Source organism: Papaver somniferum, chromosome 5 (assembly GCF_003573695.1).
Source record: "Papaver somniferum cultivar HN1 chromosome 5, ASM357369v1, whole genome shotgun sequence".
NCBI lineage: Eukaryota > Viridiplantae > Streptophyta > Magnoliopsida > Ranunculales > Papaveraceae > Papaver > Papaver somniferum.
The window spans coordinates 68,915,650-68,933,510 of NC_039362.1; the positions used below are offsets into that span (position 1 = coordinate 68,915,650).

At 33.8% G+C, this 17,861-nt stretch overlaps 1 protein-coding gene across 1 annotated transcript; it reads left to right on the forward strand.

The window, feature by feature from the left end:
• Positions 1-15,712: 15,712 nt before the first annotated feature.
• On the forward strand, positions 15,713-16,804 carry LOC113279149. Its single transcript, XM_026527854.1, has one exon. The coding sequence runs from the start codon at positions 15,713-15,715 to the stop codon at positions 16,802-16,804; it is 1,092 nt and encodes a 363-aa protein (XP_026383639.1).
• Positions 16,805-17,861: the final 1,057 nt, after the last annotated feature.

Below are 17,861 nucleotides of genomic sequence, written 5' to 3' on the forward strand. Positions count from 1 at the left end.
AAATCTCAGACAAGACCGAATATTCCCCATGATATAGGCACGAGCCTCATGTAGGAATCGAGTATCCTTTCCAGACTCTCCAAACGAATTCTGAGGTATCCCGTTCCTTTTCACGTGACTCATCCTAGTCATTCTTAAAAATCAGAGAATATCTCTATATCTTGACCAACTCCGCTAAAGAGAATATTTCTCTTTCAACACATCATCACAAAGGATGACTCATCTTCACACAAATGGGGGGTTCTTGCTGGCGCTCTACGACACGTGTGAGAAATACCCGGCTTATTTCTCACCGCAGAAGAGAGTAAAGGCGGTGGAATAATGAGATAAACTCAACCTAGTTTATCTCTATCTATTCCTGAAGAGAGGGGAGAATTGCTCTGCACGGCACCGAAAGCAATCCTTATCTTCACTGACCTGAGATTAGAGAATTCGGCTATAAATAGGTCATATATTTCTCCAAGCTAGAACAACTTTCTCATAAACTCTCAGAGCAACTCTTCTTCAAACCTAGAATTCTCCGCTCTCTCTCTTGATCTGCTTCCCTTCCTAAGGCCAGCCTTAAGCCTCCATCCCTGTGACTGATGCAGCCTTTGAACGACCACTGTGCATGGTTTAGGCGAAGAATGTTCGTGCTCAACCTCCCGTAACTCAGTTTCAGAAACCCTAGAATCCCACTTTTAGCCTCTCATCGATTTTAGGAAACTACAACAGGTTGTCGAACGAAAAAGTTGGGTGTATTTGGTATCCCCTGCGTTTTCAATTGGTATCAGAGCAGGAAAACATTGTTAGACCTAATAAGTATGTGTTTGAAGCTATATGTATTAAGGACAAGAGTTTAGTTTCTACTGACGTATTACCAATCGTTGAAAAAACTGTTTCTATAGAATCTATTTATGAGATAAGATCTTCCTCTGTTTCAAAATATGAACCTTCGGTTCTCTTGAAGCAGTCTATTATTGACAATTTTTATCCATATTATCTTACTGATGAATCTGATTCAGAAGTATAAAGGGAATCATCCAAAGAAAGTTCTGAGATTCTTAGTCGCCTAGGAATTCAGGCTTCCGAGGTTAATAGGCTGAAATCCAAAGTCCACAATCATATTGGTAAATTTATTAATGAAAAAGATTCACAAATCAGGATATTTCTTGAAGAAAATGCCGACATAAGTAATCAAATTATTTCACTCGTGGATCAGCTTGAGAAAAACTCCTTGGAACTTTAGCGTCTTCTGGAGACCCCTCCAACTTCATGTAGTATGTGTGAATCTGAGAAAGTATCCTTATCTATGGTTTTCTTAAAAATAAAAGAGTTAGAGGATGTAATTTCCAATGGTACTCACAACAACTCAAGTAAATCTCTTTTAGAGGGTCATTCTCAAAGTTTCGCTACTTTGACTAAGGATGATCAATTATATCTCTCTGACTAAGAAAAATTGTATCTCATAGGAAGAAAAGTTCTGGTGTTATGCCTGTGTTTTTCAGGGTTCAGAAACTTTGCTTCTTTTGTAAAACAGAAGGACATCTTCAGAGGAAGTGTAAGCTTAGATTGAAAAACAATCAGATTGAGTTTATTCAAGACCCTTGAATATAATCTTAAAAGAAGTTACTGACATTCAAAAAACAAAATCTTCATATTTTGAAACGAAGGATACTACCTTAAAAGAATGCTAGTACTGCTTACTCTTCAAATATAATAAAGATCACAGGTTTTGGTACAATTTCTAAGAAAAACTTGAGAAAGTCTTCACGGACGTGGGTTCCAGTAAGAACTCACTTTTTTTTTTAGAAAATCTAAGGATTTATCAGTTTAAGAGACGGATCAACTTGCAAACATGGACTTGATGATTTCAGGTTACAATAATCTCATAGACAAGTTATCTTGCACCTTTCAAAGGCACAAGAACTCAGGTAAAGGTTCCAACTTCATCTATCTTCATGACGATGGTGAGTTTTACGATAAATTCTTGAAACTAGATGGTAAAAAAAAAGTATAGTTAAATCAAAACGTGGAAAAGTTTCAAATTATGAGTATGGAAATACTCATCTTGATGCCCTCTAGGCAAGGAGACTGTAATCCTCATCATTTTAAAAATTTTGTTAGGTGAGGATTTAAGTAAACAAGTGTTCTATTTGTTACAAATAGTTATGTTGTATGACATGGTTCTTTTTGTCATTTCTAAGAGAAGGTATAGCATATATATTACTGTGACTTTCTAAAATACCTTACAAATTTATTGTTGAGCTTGCTCCGAGAATTTTGAATTGTCCATTATATTTCACAAATTGTTAATGTATGCATTTGAAATACCCTTGGATGTAGATAAAAACACAATATGTCTTTTAAAGTAATTTCATGTTTTGTTTAAAAAAAAAACAAAAAAAAAACTCTTTAGTTGAGGAAGTTAGGTTCATGATCTCTTTCCTTATTTGAATCGAATTTCAATATATGGTGGTCATGAACTGACCTTATTCTTGGAAAAATTCTTGTTGTTCACCAATAAATACCTTGGACCCGAGTTGAGTTCTCTCATTCAAAGTTTTTTTTGCATTCAAGTTTATCTCTCATGGAAAGCAACAACACGTAAGGGATTCTTCATAGCAATTGCAGTGGTATTGGGATAAAAGAGAAGAAGGCGAGAACTGTTCTTGAAGATGAAGTTGATGGCTCCGGGGATCTATCTAATGTCAATTGCTACTTTGCATAAGATCATCAGGATGTAGAACAAGAATAGATGATTTCAGTTAATGTTGTTTATGATTTTCTTAAGAAATTTGAAGAAGCAGAGATTAAGCTTGTCGAATCATTGAAACGTCAAGACATGCTAAGGACTAAGTTGGAAAAGGTTTCTTCTGACCTTGTTCTCATGAAATCGCATGTTAATAATCTTCTCAATGAAGAGATATTTCCTGAAGAGTTCGTGGATGTTCTTGATGAAAAACTCAAAGGTCCCGGAACCGATGACGTTTCTTCCTGTATATAATTAGTGTTTTTATTCTTTTCTTCATTAGTTAACTCCTTGTAGGAATTTTATTCTTATTGTTTAAGGGAGAACACTAGATTTTGGAGTAGTTTTTATGTGTTACATTAGGTATCCCAAATATTATCATCTTGCATGCTTAAATTTTATTAATTAAATTTTATTTTGGAAGATGATCGCAATACCTAATCTTCATGGTTATATATATGTATTGCTTATTTTGTGAGATTTTTCTTTGATGCCATTCTTTGGTGATTGGAACATATATCTCATATTTTCTCATAGGTTAAGCTCTTTCGCTCTTGCAAAAGAAGAGCAAACTATTTTGAAAATTCTAGTTTGATCTCTCCGTGATTACACTTTTTGTGAATAAACAACTACAGGATTCCATAAGATGTTCTTTAGGAATCGACTTACTTCCTTGATTGTATCACCACCATGGAATAAGTGGTGAACTTTAGTCTCTACGTTCGTACATGGCTAGAGAAGTTATAATTCTTATGTTGAGTCATATCGCACTAATTGTTCTCTTGTTTGAAACTGGCGTAGAGAATAGTTTGTGTTGATAATTTTTCTCACGAAAATCTTATATCTTAGTGCCTCTAACATTAAGATCATTATTTTTAACTTCTTTGTACCTAACTGGCGAGAATGGAGAAAAATATTGGATACAAATTTATTTTTTTCGTAACTGGCGAAAAAAATTAAAGTCCAAGAAAATCCTTCTCTTGTGATTATAGTAAAGGTCACTTTTGTTGTTCTTCCGAGAATGAAATTTAATGGGGGAGAATTCTTTTGAAATTGTGCTTAATGGTAAAATCTTTGTGGGGAGAGCGGATGTGGAATTGTAGGATATGCTTGTGACTAATTATGTCTCCTTGACGTAAACCGAGATTTCTTGGTTGAAATCGTCTAAACTAAAGGTTGGTATATCTTCTCTAGTCTTGAAACTCTTTTGATTAATTCATGATGATCCCGATTTTTCACCTTTGCCAACTTTGTTGACAAAAAGGGTAGAATTATTAAGTAGTATCTTACTACATTACATATGGATTTACAAGTGAATTATTATCTATACGTTTTACCTATTGTGCAAAAGTAGTATGTATTGATTAAGGGGGGAACATATTACCATAGTATTGCTTCAAAATTGTGGTGCAATTGAATTTTGAGGAAGGTAACAATACTATGTTTTTATATAACAACCAACGCATAGAGCGTGTTTACCTCATTCTTTAAAAGCTCTGAACGAGTATTCTCATAAGTTGTTATCACTACGGATCTTCAACAGCAAAGTGCAGAACATTAGAATAACTTGAAGTATGGAAAATTCGAGATGTATGTTGAAGAACCAAGGAAATCAAGCATAATAGATTGACCTGAAAAGTTTATTTCTTTTATCCACATGTATTGAATAGTTTTGTCGCTAAAATTGACAAAGAGGGGGATTGTTAGAGCATTACTCGGTTGAACCCCACAAGTTTTTCTATCTCAAGCTTGTTGTCAATGCTATGTCATCAAAACTATAACTATACCATCATTCTATCTATTGAGACTATGTCGTCGTATGACTTCCAGTAGAGTTATAAAAAATAAGTTTTGAGTCAAGCTTGTCTTGTAAAAAATCACGAAATATAATTTAGGAAATAAGATGTTCATCGGTCTTTAACAATATAAGTTCTTTGAATTAATTTGTGGATCAATTGAAAATTTCCCATGCAAATGATATTATCATTTGGGAATACTCCAAACATCATAAGAGATAAATATGAACTTAATATATTTCTACTCAGGGTAGGTTGACGAACCAGTTCGCAAACCATAGATATCTGAGTTACAGAATTACAGAAAGGTTGGCGAACCAGTTCGAAAACCGCAAGTTCAGTTGGGAACAGTTCACGAACTTGGTTGGCGAACCATGGCGAACTGAATTATGTAAGTTGGATAAATAGGATAACAGTTGACGAACCAGGTTCACAAACTGTGGTCAACTAAGTTCGGTAGTCTAGTAGGGTTGGCGATATCGGTTCACGAACCGTACCACCCTGACTCGTGAACAAGCCATGTGGTTCACAAAACGTTGTACTAATATTCCAGTTTACATTTTAGTATATGCTTAAAGACTTATTTTCATAATATGTTTAGCAATACTAGAACTCTCGTAAACACTTGTAAGACTTCATTGATCACTTAAACACTTATGTGTGTGTGTCATGATTAAATTATTAGGTGTTTAAACAAACATCAAATTTCTTTTAGTTCTTTGGCTAACTTGCCAAACCGAACAGTCATTATACACGGTCCCGTAACCGAACCTATGTGTATACTTTTTAATTTTTTTTTGAAGACCTAAGTGTTTGGTTGATTCTCAAGTTATATTATCTTGAGTTCTAAGCTAACCATGGTTTTTGAAAACTATAAATAAAGATGCTCTTTCAACTGGGAAATTCAATCCCTGACACTTTGTGTCCTAGTTGATTCTAGAGTCATCCTCTATTGACCTAGGTTTCCTCTGTGGAACGTTATTAGGTCTACAACTAAAAGACTTCGCTTTGGGGATTCATGAATCCATGCCCGACTATCTTTACCATGATAGTTCGTGAACCCTGATATTGCTCTGTTATCGAGGTTTTTGTAATCCCTTTCAGGCAAGATAGATAGTAATCACAAAGTTCTCATCGTCTCAGAATTTGTGCTTCCTCAAGATAGGTATCTAAAGACTGATCTTAGTTGATCTTTCAAAGATTGTTCTTGAGAGGTGGTTAAAAATCAAGGCTGCTCTTCGGGAGTCGTAAGTTCCGGATTTATGAGGTTTTCTAGCTTTGTCTGTTGAAAACATATTTCCACACCTTGATCTTTGATCTAAACGGAAATCAAATAGGCTTACCTGTTAGAGGCAGATTGGTATCAAAAGTATTCACTTCCGCTGAAGCAACTCTTAGTTTGTAAAGGAAGTCATCTAAGAGAATCAAGTGCCTAGAGCCTTGCGAGGTTAAAGAGACGTAAGGAGCGCGACTTTAACTGAATTGCTTGGAGGGTGGGTTCGGTCTCAACTACATTCCAGTCTGAAGTATGATAATAGGCTAGCGTTGTAGCTGCTTAATATAGTGTGGTGTTCAATCTGGACGAGGTTCCAGGGTTTTTCTGTTATTACGGTTTCCTCATTAATAAAATTTCTAATGTCTTGTTTTTTTCCTTTTCCACATTATAATGTTTATCTTTATAATTGGATTTACACAGTTAGTACGTATTCAATCTAAGTAGATACACCCCCTTTCTTTAATCGATTACGAGACTTGTTTCTTGAAGAATTTTTATCTTGAAAGATAGAAAACAAGTTTAATCACTTGGAAGAATTCCGATTAGATTATTTGGATACGACTAGATTGATCATGAATATTGATTTTTGAGATCGTCCAAGTACTTTGATTAACAATCAAGTATACGGACCTTGTGTCTGTATACATACTGATTGAGTAGAGCTTGAGATATAAACACTATATACATGTTTCCAAGGATCATTCAGTTAATCTACTTGATATTGTATTAATTTTTGTCTATACAGGTTTCCGAACGAAAAAGTTAGGTGTATTTGGTAGTTCCTGCGTTTTCAACTTGAAATGAGTACCAAATTTAAATGTTGACCGAAACACTAAAACCTTTTCATCTCGCTATTTTGCATCATAGAACAAAAAAAATACTTTACTTGCTCTAAATGACTTTAATGGTCGTTGGACTTCAGATTTTTATGAAATCAAATAACTAATAGTTTCTCATTTTCACAGTAACTTCTCTAAAAATGTTTCTGTATTTTTTCATCCTCCTTTGTTGACGGATCATCCTCTATCACTTCATCACATTTTTCATCTCTTGCTGTCATCCCATCAAGTAATGAAATTTGGACAAAGTATGGACTCACTAAGTGCACCCAATCCTGATGGGTATCCAACAATGTTCTACAATAATGTTTGAGAAATAGTGGGTCCTGAAGTAGTACGTTGTAGTCAAGAATGCTTTAGAGTTTCCACTTTTGGTCCAGGCTTCAGTCACACTTATCTTACCCTTGTGCCAAAGATTAAAAAAAATAAATGCTTCTTCCGAATTTCGTTCATTGCACTTTGCAACGTGTTATATAAAGTGATTATCAAGATCCTGACGTCACGTATAAGTATTATCCTCGGAAGTTTAATCGGTAAACATCAGTATCTTTTATCCCGGGGAGGCATATTATGGGTAATATAGTGGCGGCTATAAAATTGGTCCACTCGGTGAATAATTATACTTTGATTGTTTGTTGTTTTGTGCTCAAGCTTGATATGAGCAAGGCCTACGATCATGTCGATTTGGATGTTTAACTAAGATGCTCCAGTTCATATATTGAGTTCTTGAACCTAAGTCGTGTAATTTTCCACTCACATCGTTTTTGCTAATTTTGTTCGCAAAATCACATATTGAGATCGGCAACCTAGAGTCTAAAAATTCTTGTTGATGATTTTTTTTATTGAGTTCGTAAACCTAACATCGTGAATTTGTGAACTTAAGCTAGGGAAACTTCCCTTGTAAACTTTTCATAACGTGAGTTTGCGAACCTAACATGTTGACTTCCCGAACCCCAGTTAATATGGATTTTTTCTGATGCCTTTTTATAGCTTGATTTTACGAACTTAACATGGTAAATTCTAGAACCTAAGTTCACATGAGTTTTTCCTGATGTCATTTTTCTTTGCTCGAGTTCGCGAACCTAACTTGTGAATTTGCTAACCTAAATTGCAAACCAACTGAAGTTTATTTTGGTAACTTTTGCATTTTTCTTCTTTGTTTTCAAGGCGAACTTTTCACACGCTTTTAGATTGCTATAATTAGTTTAATTATTTTAGGTAAAAGTTATTCGTTCTTACCAAAAATTAATCAAACTTGAGATACAAGTTTGGATCTTAATTCAAGAAGTTGCAACTTCGTAAGCACACGCTTGACTATAACATTTCAAAGTAATCCTTGGAAATAACTTACTTATAATAATTACTTGACGTTTATTGTTTCCAAATTCGGACTAAGGGAAGAACCTCAATGTAAGTTAAGTTCTAACTAAAGAAACAAACATCTCTTGTATTCAAGGAAAGAACTTAAACTTGACAACATTGAGATTACTTAGGTTGCAACAAATTCACTGCGTACATCTTAATCAACCTAGCTTTGAGAATTTATTATAAATTGGAGACATCTTGTAACACAGAAACTCAATGCCTTACACGATATATGTTTGTTGTGAAAAGTTTGTTCTCAATTACCGAAGAGTTTGAAGACTTCACTTGGGGATCGCGAAACGCATGTATAACTATCATCTTGATAGTTTCGTAACATGTATCTTGATTTGATCTTTCATATATTCATGTCTACTCTAAGGACCTTTTCTTCAAATATAAGTGCATCCAAGAATTATTGATCAAATACAAGATTTGACATAACTTATTCAATCTTGAACGAGTTATAACTCTTATCAACTAAATTCCATATTTGAAAATTCCACAAAATTCATCCAAGACTTGTTCTAAGATTGATATTCTAGTGAGATATATTTGATTAGGTATCTTTATAAGTTTTGAAGAGTAGAAACCACATTCGTTAACTTAATTAAATCATTTTAAGTTTGAGGAAGATTTATGTCACCTCAATGTAAGTTAAACAGGACAACGCTATTTTTCATGACGGAATATGGAGCAACTCCCTAGGATTATAAAAGGACATCGACGAGGGTAATTAAGTGCACAAGATCATATAATCTAGAGATGCAGGAGCACAACTGAAGCAGGATATCTTGAAGAGTTTATTTTGTCTCAATTATATCCAATCCGAAGTATGGTAGTAGGTTAACATTATAATGGTTAATTCGGCTTGTTTTCAAACTGGACGAGGTCTCAGAACTTTTTTGCAATCACAATTTTCCTCTTTAATAAAATTTATAAGGGTCTTGCTTTATTTTTTAGCCGCATTATATTGGTTGTTTCATTATAATAGAAGTACAAAAAAGTAGTATGTTAATAGATCCTTTTGATTAAGGAATCTTGAATAAATTCCAAGGATATTCCTTGTAAATTTGTATCCTAAATAAAGATCATATAATGAGTTGTCTTATAGGATTAAAGCAAAAAAATTGGCGGTGTACTCTCCCTTTTTCATTCTATAAATCTAGAACTTTTAACTATACAATCTGAATACAAAATCTAACTATACCAGTCCAGTGAGTATCTCAACAACATGAGTTCTTGATGATAAGTGAGCATCTCAACTTGCTCTTTGAAGGAGTTCTTTCAACAACATGAACTTGATGATAAGTGCTTAATTTACATATTTGTAATGTCAATTCATACTTGTTTTCGCTGACCTTGTGTTACTCTTGTTTTCTATTGTATGTCTCATGTTAGGTGCATCATCCCAAATGAAACAAAATCTCTCTTAATTATACTACTCAAGGAGTAAAGTATTACAGGTATATAAGAACCCAAGACCAAATGAAGCGACGCGAATACGCGACTAAAGTGGATAAAGAAATATAAAACATCTTACTCGGTCTAACTATACCAATCTAACCATGAGTATTCACCTCTATCTGTAGAGAATTGGAACGCGATTCAAACAAGTCAAGAATCACCCAGTTCTAGTACGGAGAGAAGAATTTATGAGCAAAACACTGAAATCCACTTGGATTTGGGTTTTGTTGGTTGTTGGTTCTGCACGTGAAGGAAATGAAAGAGTGCCCTTGGGGATTATGTTTGGACGAGGGTTTGACCTAATTTGCGTATTTTGTAAGTTTAGATATATACATACTCGTATATGGGCATTTTTTTACACAATTCACAACACACAACGTATTGGTTTACCCCTATAAAGGTGAGAATTATGGTATTTTCTCTTTTTATTTTCTTCTTTATATTTTTCCATGGGTTTTGGGAAATCCACAAATAGCTAATTTTTATATTGGTCGAGGATGTAATCCGAAGTCTTAAACATGTGAATCAATTTAGGTGGTTAGTTTTGATATTCATAATCTCTTTTATTGTTCAAGGTCTATTTTTAATATCACAATGTATGATTAAATGTTTGTTTATTCAAGTTGCAAATTAAGTGAACATGTATTCGTTCATATGATTTTGAATTTGTTCGAAAGAGTTTTCTCTCTCTCCTATAGCTCTGCGTAACTGAATATCCCAAAAAATTCAAACTATCTTTTCTTCTACGTCTTCTTCTTTAATTCCTTTTACAATACTTCAATTACATATCAATTTTTTTATTAGATTAATTTGTGTTGCCTAGATTTACTCTAATATTAATTAGGATAAATTTGGGTAACATTTAAATTAGGTTTTTATGCTTTCAATAAAACTTATCCTTGTTCTACAGGAATTTTAGATTCGGGTTTTGTATATATTTCTCATGATCATCTTCTAATGGATGACTATTGTCATTAATTATGAAGAATATAATAGCCTTAATGGCACTTTGTTAACATGTGATGGTATATCCATGTATATCATTGACGACGATCTTCTCCGGCGTGATGCAAATCTCTGCAACTTGATATAAGATCCATGGCTACCGGTTCTAATCGTGATTATGATGTTATGTGCTTATTACTCCTTGCTATTGGAGCATCAAGATTTGAAAAAGTTATCCAAATGGTTGGAAAGAGTTCCAAAAACCATCTCTCAGAAAACATCTGATTTCAATTTGAATATGTACTCAATCTTTTTAATGTATCTTAGATCTTCTGTATAATAGCTCTCATTAAATGTATTTTCTATTATTCTTTGTTGATGATGTATGAATTTCTGTCATTTGTTGAAATTTTTTTATTAATATAATTAGTCCAAGTGCTCTGTGTAGCAGCTTGTTCCCTCAAAAAAATGTATTTGTTCATATGTGAAACAAAATTAGGATTGTTAATACTGAAAAGTCGACAATTCCTGATTACAGGTAGCATAGTGATTACTGATTATAATGATATTTTATTATAACGCATGTAAAAGATGACCTTTGTTAAATGGATTACTCATAGTACATTTTTCACTGATTAGCATATTTCACAAATTTTAATGCTCTTAAAACATTAAACTTAAATATGCGATGCGGTGGGTATTCTTCAAGTAGAATTCATATATACGTCGTTATGGTATATGATAATTCAAGGAATTTAATAGAGAAAGTGAATGTTCACCCTAATTAATTGACGAAGATGTTTCGTGATGCATGGAAGATGAATCCTTAACCATTATTTTCCAATTTTCTGCATAAATATCTCCGCTCTAGTTTAGTTTAGTTTAAAACTTTAAATTAGTTTAATAATTCAACAAAATTCCCCTCGGTGACTTCACAATTTGACAACAAATAAAAATTCCTCGCACTTTGTCGGAATAGATCCATAGTTGCTACTCAACTCATTAGTGCATAAATTGTAATTAAGAAGTATTTTGGTCGGATGACACCACGTCACCGGATAAAGATCATAATAAGCTAACAATGTCAACTAACAATTCAAAACTTCGAATCAATAAACAAATAAATTTATTTTCAGGTATCGGCTGAGTTGAGTTCTGCGACTCGGGCGACAGAATCGGTGGAAATTTCTTCCCGAAATCTCGAAATTTGTCCTTAGATCTTAATTACTGCGGGTGTTTCATTAATTTCAGGTGAAAATTCAACTTGTTCTTCAGGTTTTTACAGATTAAAATGGATACTTAGTGGAAGTAATGGAAAACGAAATGGATAACGAAGCTCCTGTGAATGGTTCTAGGGTTGTAAACCTATCAGAATCATCTGAAAAATGTTCTTCGATCTCTTTAATTGGTGATAATAATAATAACAGGTATGATATTTGGAAATTCTCTTTAATTGGTAGATTAGATTTTCTTCGAATTAAATTTGGTGATGCGATGGAGATCTTAAAAAATCAATGGAAGTTAACTGGTGAATGTCAATTGATTCCTTTGGGAAAAGGTTTTTTTACTATCAAGTTATCCAATGAAATAGATCAGAATTATATTAGAAATTATAATTGGGATGTTCAGGATCATGTATTGAGAACTAGGAATTGGATACCAAATTTCAGGCTTGCAAATCAAAGAACATCTCATGTGTTTATTTGGGTTTCTCTACCAGGGTTAAGCTTGGAATACTGGGATGAAAATACATTGTTTACTATTTGTGATGCAATTAGTAATCCTGTGAAGGTTGATAATGCTACTCTTAAATATTCAAGTGGTTTTGCTACAAAGGTTTTGGTAGAAATTAATCTTGCCAATCCAATTCCTAACAAGTTGTTGATCATAACAAAGTATTGATGTTTTTTTCAGGAAATTTTACTGCATAATCTTCCAGAATTCTGTTCTAAGTGTAAGATTGTTGGTCATAGCTTATCAGAATGTAGATTCCAGAAAGGATCTGCAAATGTTCATCCCACAACATCTTCACCCCAGGGAGTGAAAAATCAAGCTGAAGTACCTAAAGTTTATAACATTCAAAAGCCTTTTGATATTTGTCCACCTCCAGAAGTTCCTAAGAAGGTGGTTGAAAGTATAACACCTACTAATGATGCTCCTCCAGTGAGTAATGAAATTCCTATCTCAAGTGGAAGATTTAGCTTTTTACAGGATGATGAAGTAATTGTGGCTGAAAAAAATTGTAGTCCCAGACAAGATCAAGATTATCTGACTCCTGCAAAAATTCTTAAAGTGGTTGAAGATAATTCATTGGAAAAAAGTGAAGTCAAGTTTATTAATGGTAAAAATGGTACAGTGTCTACTGAAAGAATCCCTGTAGCTTCATGGTCAAGAGTGGTTCAAAAACCTCCATCTGCAAAGAATGATTCAGTAAACAAAGAAATCTCAATTGGTCAGGTAACTAATGCTCAAGATTCTTCTAGTACTCAATTGCCTAGCAAGGATAATTTAAGGAAAAACCAAGGAAAAGGAGGCACTAAAGGCCTCCATTCCAAACCATGAGAGTCTTATATTGGAATTTAAGAGGCCTAAAAAGACCCAGGTCTCAGAATAAACTATGGGCATTAATAAATCAATTTAATCCTTCAGTAGTTTGGGTTGCAGAACCAAAAGTTTATTGTACTTCTTCCTTTTGTAATAAATTGAATCTGCCAGGTATGGATAGTATGGTGATTCATAATTCAGTCTCAAATAATAAGGGTAACATTTGGTTATTCTGGAATAGGAATTTATCTACTCCTACAGTGGTGTCTATGTCAAGTCAAATGATAACAGTGGAATTTGGTGATGTTCTTATATTTGGTGTTCATGCTCATGTAAGTCTTATTCAAAAAAGATACTTATGGTAAGAAATGGAAGTTATAAGTGGCTTAAATAAGCCTTGGTTAGCTATTGGAGATTATAATGCTATACTTTCAGCTGATGAGAAGATTGGTGGTAAAAGTCCTAATAGAAACTCTATGATGGAATTCAATAATTGTCTGGATACATGTGGACTAATACAAGCTCCCTTTATCATTTTTGGTCTAATTGTCAACATGGTAATAAAAGGATCTTGTGTAAGTTAGACAGAGTTGTATTCAACCAATTATGGTTACAAAAATTTGAAAATTGGAGTTACAAAGTGGGACTAAGAGTGGCATCTGATCACTCTCCTTTGCTGGGTGGAGGAACTCAAATTTCAAAACCACATAATGCTCCAATGAGGTTTCAGAAAATGTGGATTTCTCATCCAAAATTTATGGAGGTTGTTGAAGAATGTTGGTCTGAGCAAATAGCAGGTGATCCTGCTTTTATATTTCAACAGAAGCTAAATAAATTAAAAAAGGTACTCAATGAATGGAATTGGAAGGTTTTTGGTAATATTAATTTTCAAATTAAGGAAGTTGAAGCAAAAGTGCAAGAAGCAATGGTTGTTTCAGACAATAATCCATTTGATGAAGTAGCTCTGAATAATCTGGTAGAAGCACAAAATTTATTTAACTCTAAAGAAGTTCAGCTGAATACTTTTCTTAAACAAAAATATAGAAGTAAATGGATTAAGCATGGTGCAGCTAATACATGGTTCTTACATACTCAGCTTAAGATCAGACAAGCAAGAAATTTAATAACTGAATTGGAGGATGGTAATGGTAATGTCATTGATGATCAGAAGCAAATACAAGATGTTTTGGTTAAATTTTTTGAAGACAAATTCAAGTGTAAAGAAGTTGAAAAAGTTGACCATATGCTTAATGGTATTCCAGAAGTAATAACTAATGAGGATCAAAAGATGCTAGAGGCAATTCCAAGTGCAGAGGAGATTAAACAAATATTATTTGCAATGGATGAAGATAGTGCTCCAGGGCCAGATCGGTTTTCTGTGAGTTTCTACAACGCTTGTTGGAATGTTGTTCATCAAGATGTAGTGGATGCAATACAGTTTTGCTGGAGAAGGAAGTTCATTCCTAAAGGGTTAAACTCTAATTTTTTTAGTTCTAATTCCTAAATCTGAAGGAGCAAGGAATCCACAACAATTTAGACCAATTGGATTGAGCAATGTCAGCTTCAAAATTTTTACCAAAATTCTTGCTACAAGGCTGGGTACATTAATGAATAAATTAGTATCACCTCAACAAGCAGCTTATGTTAAAGGGAGATGCATTCAAGATCAGATATTATTGGCTTCAGAATTGGTTAATGAAATGTCCAAAAAGAGAATATGTGGAAATGTAGCACTTAAACTTGATATATCCCAAGCTTATGATTCAGTGAGCTGGGAATTCTTATTTCAAGTGTTGCAGAATTTTGGGTTTTCTAAATGTTGGTGTGATTGGCTTCTCATATTGTTTCAATCAGCTAAAATCTCTGTAATGGTGAATGGTGGACCTTGTGGGTTCTTCTCTGTAGGTAGAGGACTAAGACAGGATGATCCCTTGTCTCCCATTTTATTTGTATTAATGAAGGAAGCCTTGAGTAGAAGAATTTCTCAGATGGTGCAAGAAGGTTTGATTTGCCCTATGGTGGAAAGGAAAGGTATTCATCCAACACACTTGTTCTTTGCAGATGATGTATTTATCTTCATTAATGGAGCTAAGAAGAGTGTTTTGAATCTTATGAATCTTCTTGAGGATTACCAAAAAAGTTCTAGTCAAGTCATAAACAAGAGTAAAAGTAAAATGTTTATTGATGGGACCTCTGAATTAAGGAAAAATCAGATTAAGGAGATACTTCAAATGGAAATGAGTTCTTTTCCTGACAAATATCTTGGTGTTATACTTACAACATGGAGAGTGAAAGTGGCAACAGTATGGCCAATGGTGGAAATGATGCAGAGGAAGCTAGCTAGTTGGAAGGGAAAGTTATTATCTTTTCAAGAAAGATTAGTTCTCATAAAATATGTTTTGAGTAGTATTCCAGTTTATAATATGGCAGTCTATAGATGGCCTGCATCAGTGATAAAGATTTTTGAAAGAATCATGAGAAACTTTCTGTGGTCAGGTGATGGAGATACAAGAAAGTATAACAAATTTTCTTGGAAAAAAGTCTGCACTCCATTTAAAGAAGGTGGTTTGGGAATTAGAAGACTTGAGGTAATCAATAGAGCACTACTTATGAAAATGATGTGTAAAATTAATACTTCTAAAGATGATTGAACTTTATTCTTCCAGGATAAATATAAAGATAAAATGGGAGATGGAAAACTCAGTGGCAGCAATCTTCAGTTTGGTCTGGACTGAAATGGGCTTGGGAAATGATGAAAGAAGATATCAGATGGATTATAGGGAATGGAGAAAAAATATCAGTCTGGTTTGATTCTTGGATTGAAGAGGGTGCCTTAATAGATAGATTTGAACATCATAGATATGTCAATGAAAATAAACACTTGAAAGTTTCAGACATCTTATCAAATGGTGAGTGGACCATCAATAGTGAACTTCATCAGATCTTTTACAATCTTCAAATGCCTGTTATAATGGGGGGAGAGGATACTATGGTTTGGACAAGAAATTTAAAAGGAGAATTCTTGACTGCTATGGCAGTTGATAAAATGAGACATAAAGAACAACCAGTTCATTGGTCCAAGAAGATATGGTCTCAGTTTCTACATCCTTCAATAGCTAGTAATGTTTGGAAACTCATTCAGGGGATATATGTGGATGATCAGATAATGATGAAGAATGGATATGAAGTTGTGTCAAGATGCTGCATTTGTGAAGCTGCACAGGACAGTATGGAACACTTGCTATGGGATTGCAGTTTTAGCACAGAGATTTGGAGGTGGATTTGCACCATATTTAAGTTCAACAAGTCAAATTATTTTGAAGACATATGGAAGGGAGCCACTAATTGTAGTCCTCTGATTAAACATGTATGGATAAGTGCTTCCTGCAATATTCTAAAGGAACTGTGGTTTCAAAAAAATAAAAGATTCTTTGAGAATATTAAACCCAGTATGCACAGGTTCAAAAGTAGAATAATGAAGCTAGTAAATGAAGGGGGATTAAGAATAACTGGCACTAAATGGAATCAAAAATATGATTTAGAGATTATTGATAAGTTTCAGTTAGGATCAAGATTGTCCATATTTCAGCTTATTAAAACATGTTATTGGTTCCCTCCTGAACAAGAATATGTAATATTCTGCTGTGATGGAGCTTCATTTGGTAACCCTGGGTCAGCAGGCTTTGGAGTTGTAGTTAGAGATTCAAACTGTCAAGTGTTAGGTGCTCTCTCTGGTGGCATTGGAATTGCTTCAAATTATCTAGCAGAATCTTATGGGATCATGTGTGCATTGGAACTGGCTGTGCAATGGAAAATGATGAATATTAATTGTCTCAGATTCTAAAACTGTCATGACAGAATTTGCTCAAGGAAATGTTCCATGGTTTCTGAAAGGAAGATGGAGTATTTCTACAAGGAAGATCAATCAAATAAGATATCAACATTGTTATAGGAAAGTTAATTTTTCTGCAGATAATACGTCAAAGAAAGGTGCTTCTTTGGCAGCTGGAGTTAGACAAATTCACCTTGGAAGACCTCAATGTATGCCAAGAGTTGAAATGCCAAATGTTGAGTACTATAGATTTGAATGAAAAAGAAGAATGAAGTGTAATTGGTGGGTCTGAATTGTTTGGGCCCGAGTCTTGTACATTTCAGTTTAAAGTCTAGATTTCAGGCCTGATATAGGTCTGTATCATTTGATTTTAAAGTTGAGTCTTCTTGTAATTGACTTGGAAGTTTGATTTTTTTCAATGAAAAGTATGTGATTCAGAAAAAGAAAAAAATTTCAAAACTTCTAATCGATCTTCACCCCACCACCCAACAAAATCATAATTAGTGAACAATGTCAACTAAAAATTCAAAACATCGAATTGGTCTTCAGCCAATTGAATAAGTTTCACCACTTTTTATTTTATTTATACTGGTTTTGTTGTTATATAAAGCTTACAAACACGGACATGAGGTTGCTTATCACATCAAAATAATTCAACAACCCTTGTATGTCATGTTCACTTTCTTTTGCTAGTGTTTACATAACTTTTTCATGACATTTTTTCCAAAGTATAAGACTTTATTGTTACATCATTAATAGGATCTAGCATATATAATACATACGCCCTACAAAGAGCAACATTTTTCGTACATTATAGTCAGAAGTACACTCATTTGCAGATACTTGGGGGTGGATGATAAAGGCGTACTTTAAGAATAAGGTAGAGATATGAGTAGAAAGTATGTAGAGAAGATGCGAGTTGAAATGATATCAAGGTATGTTATATATCGGAGTTCGAAATGTAATCTTTGGGTCCACCAATGCATCTCAACAACTACATTATCAATACTCATCAAAGGGTCTCCCACAAAGTTTTTTAAGCCCACTAGGGGCTTGAGACAAAGAGATT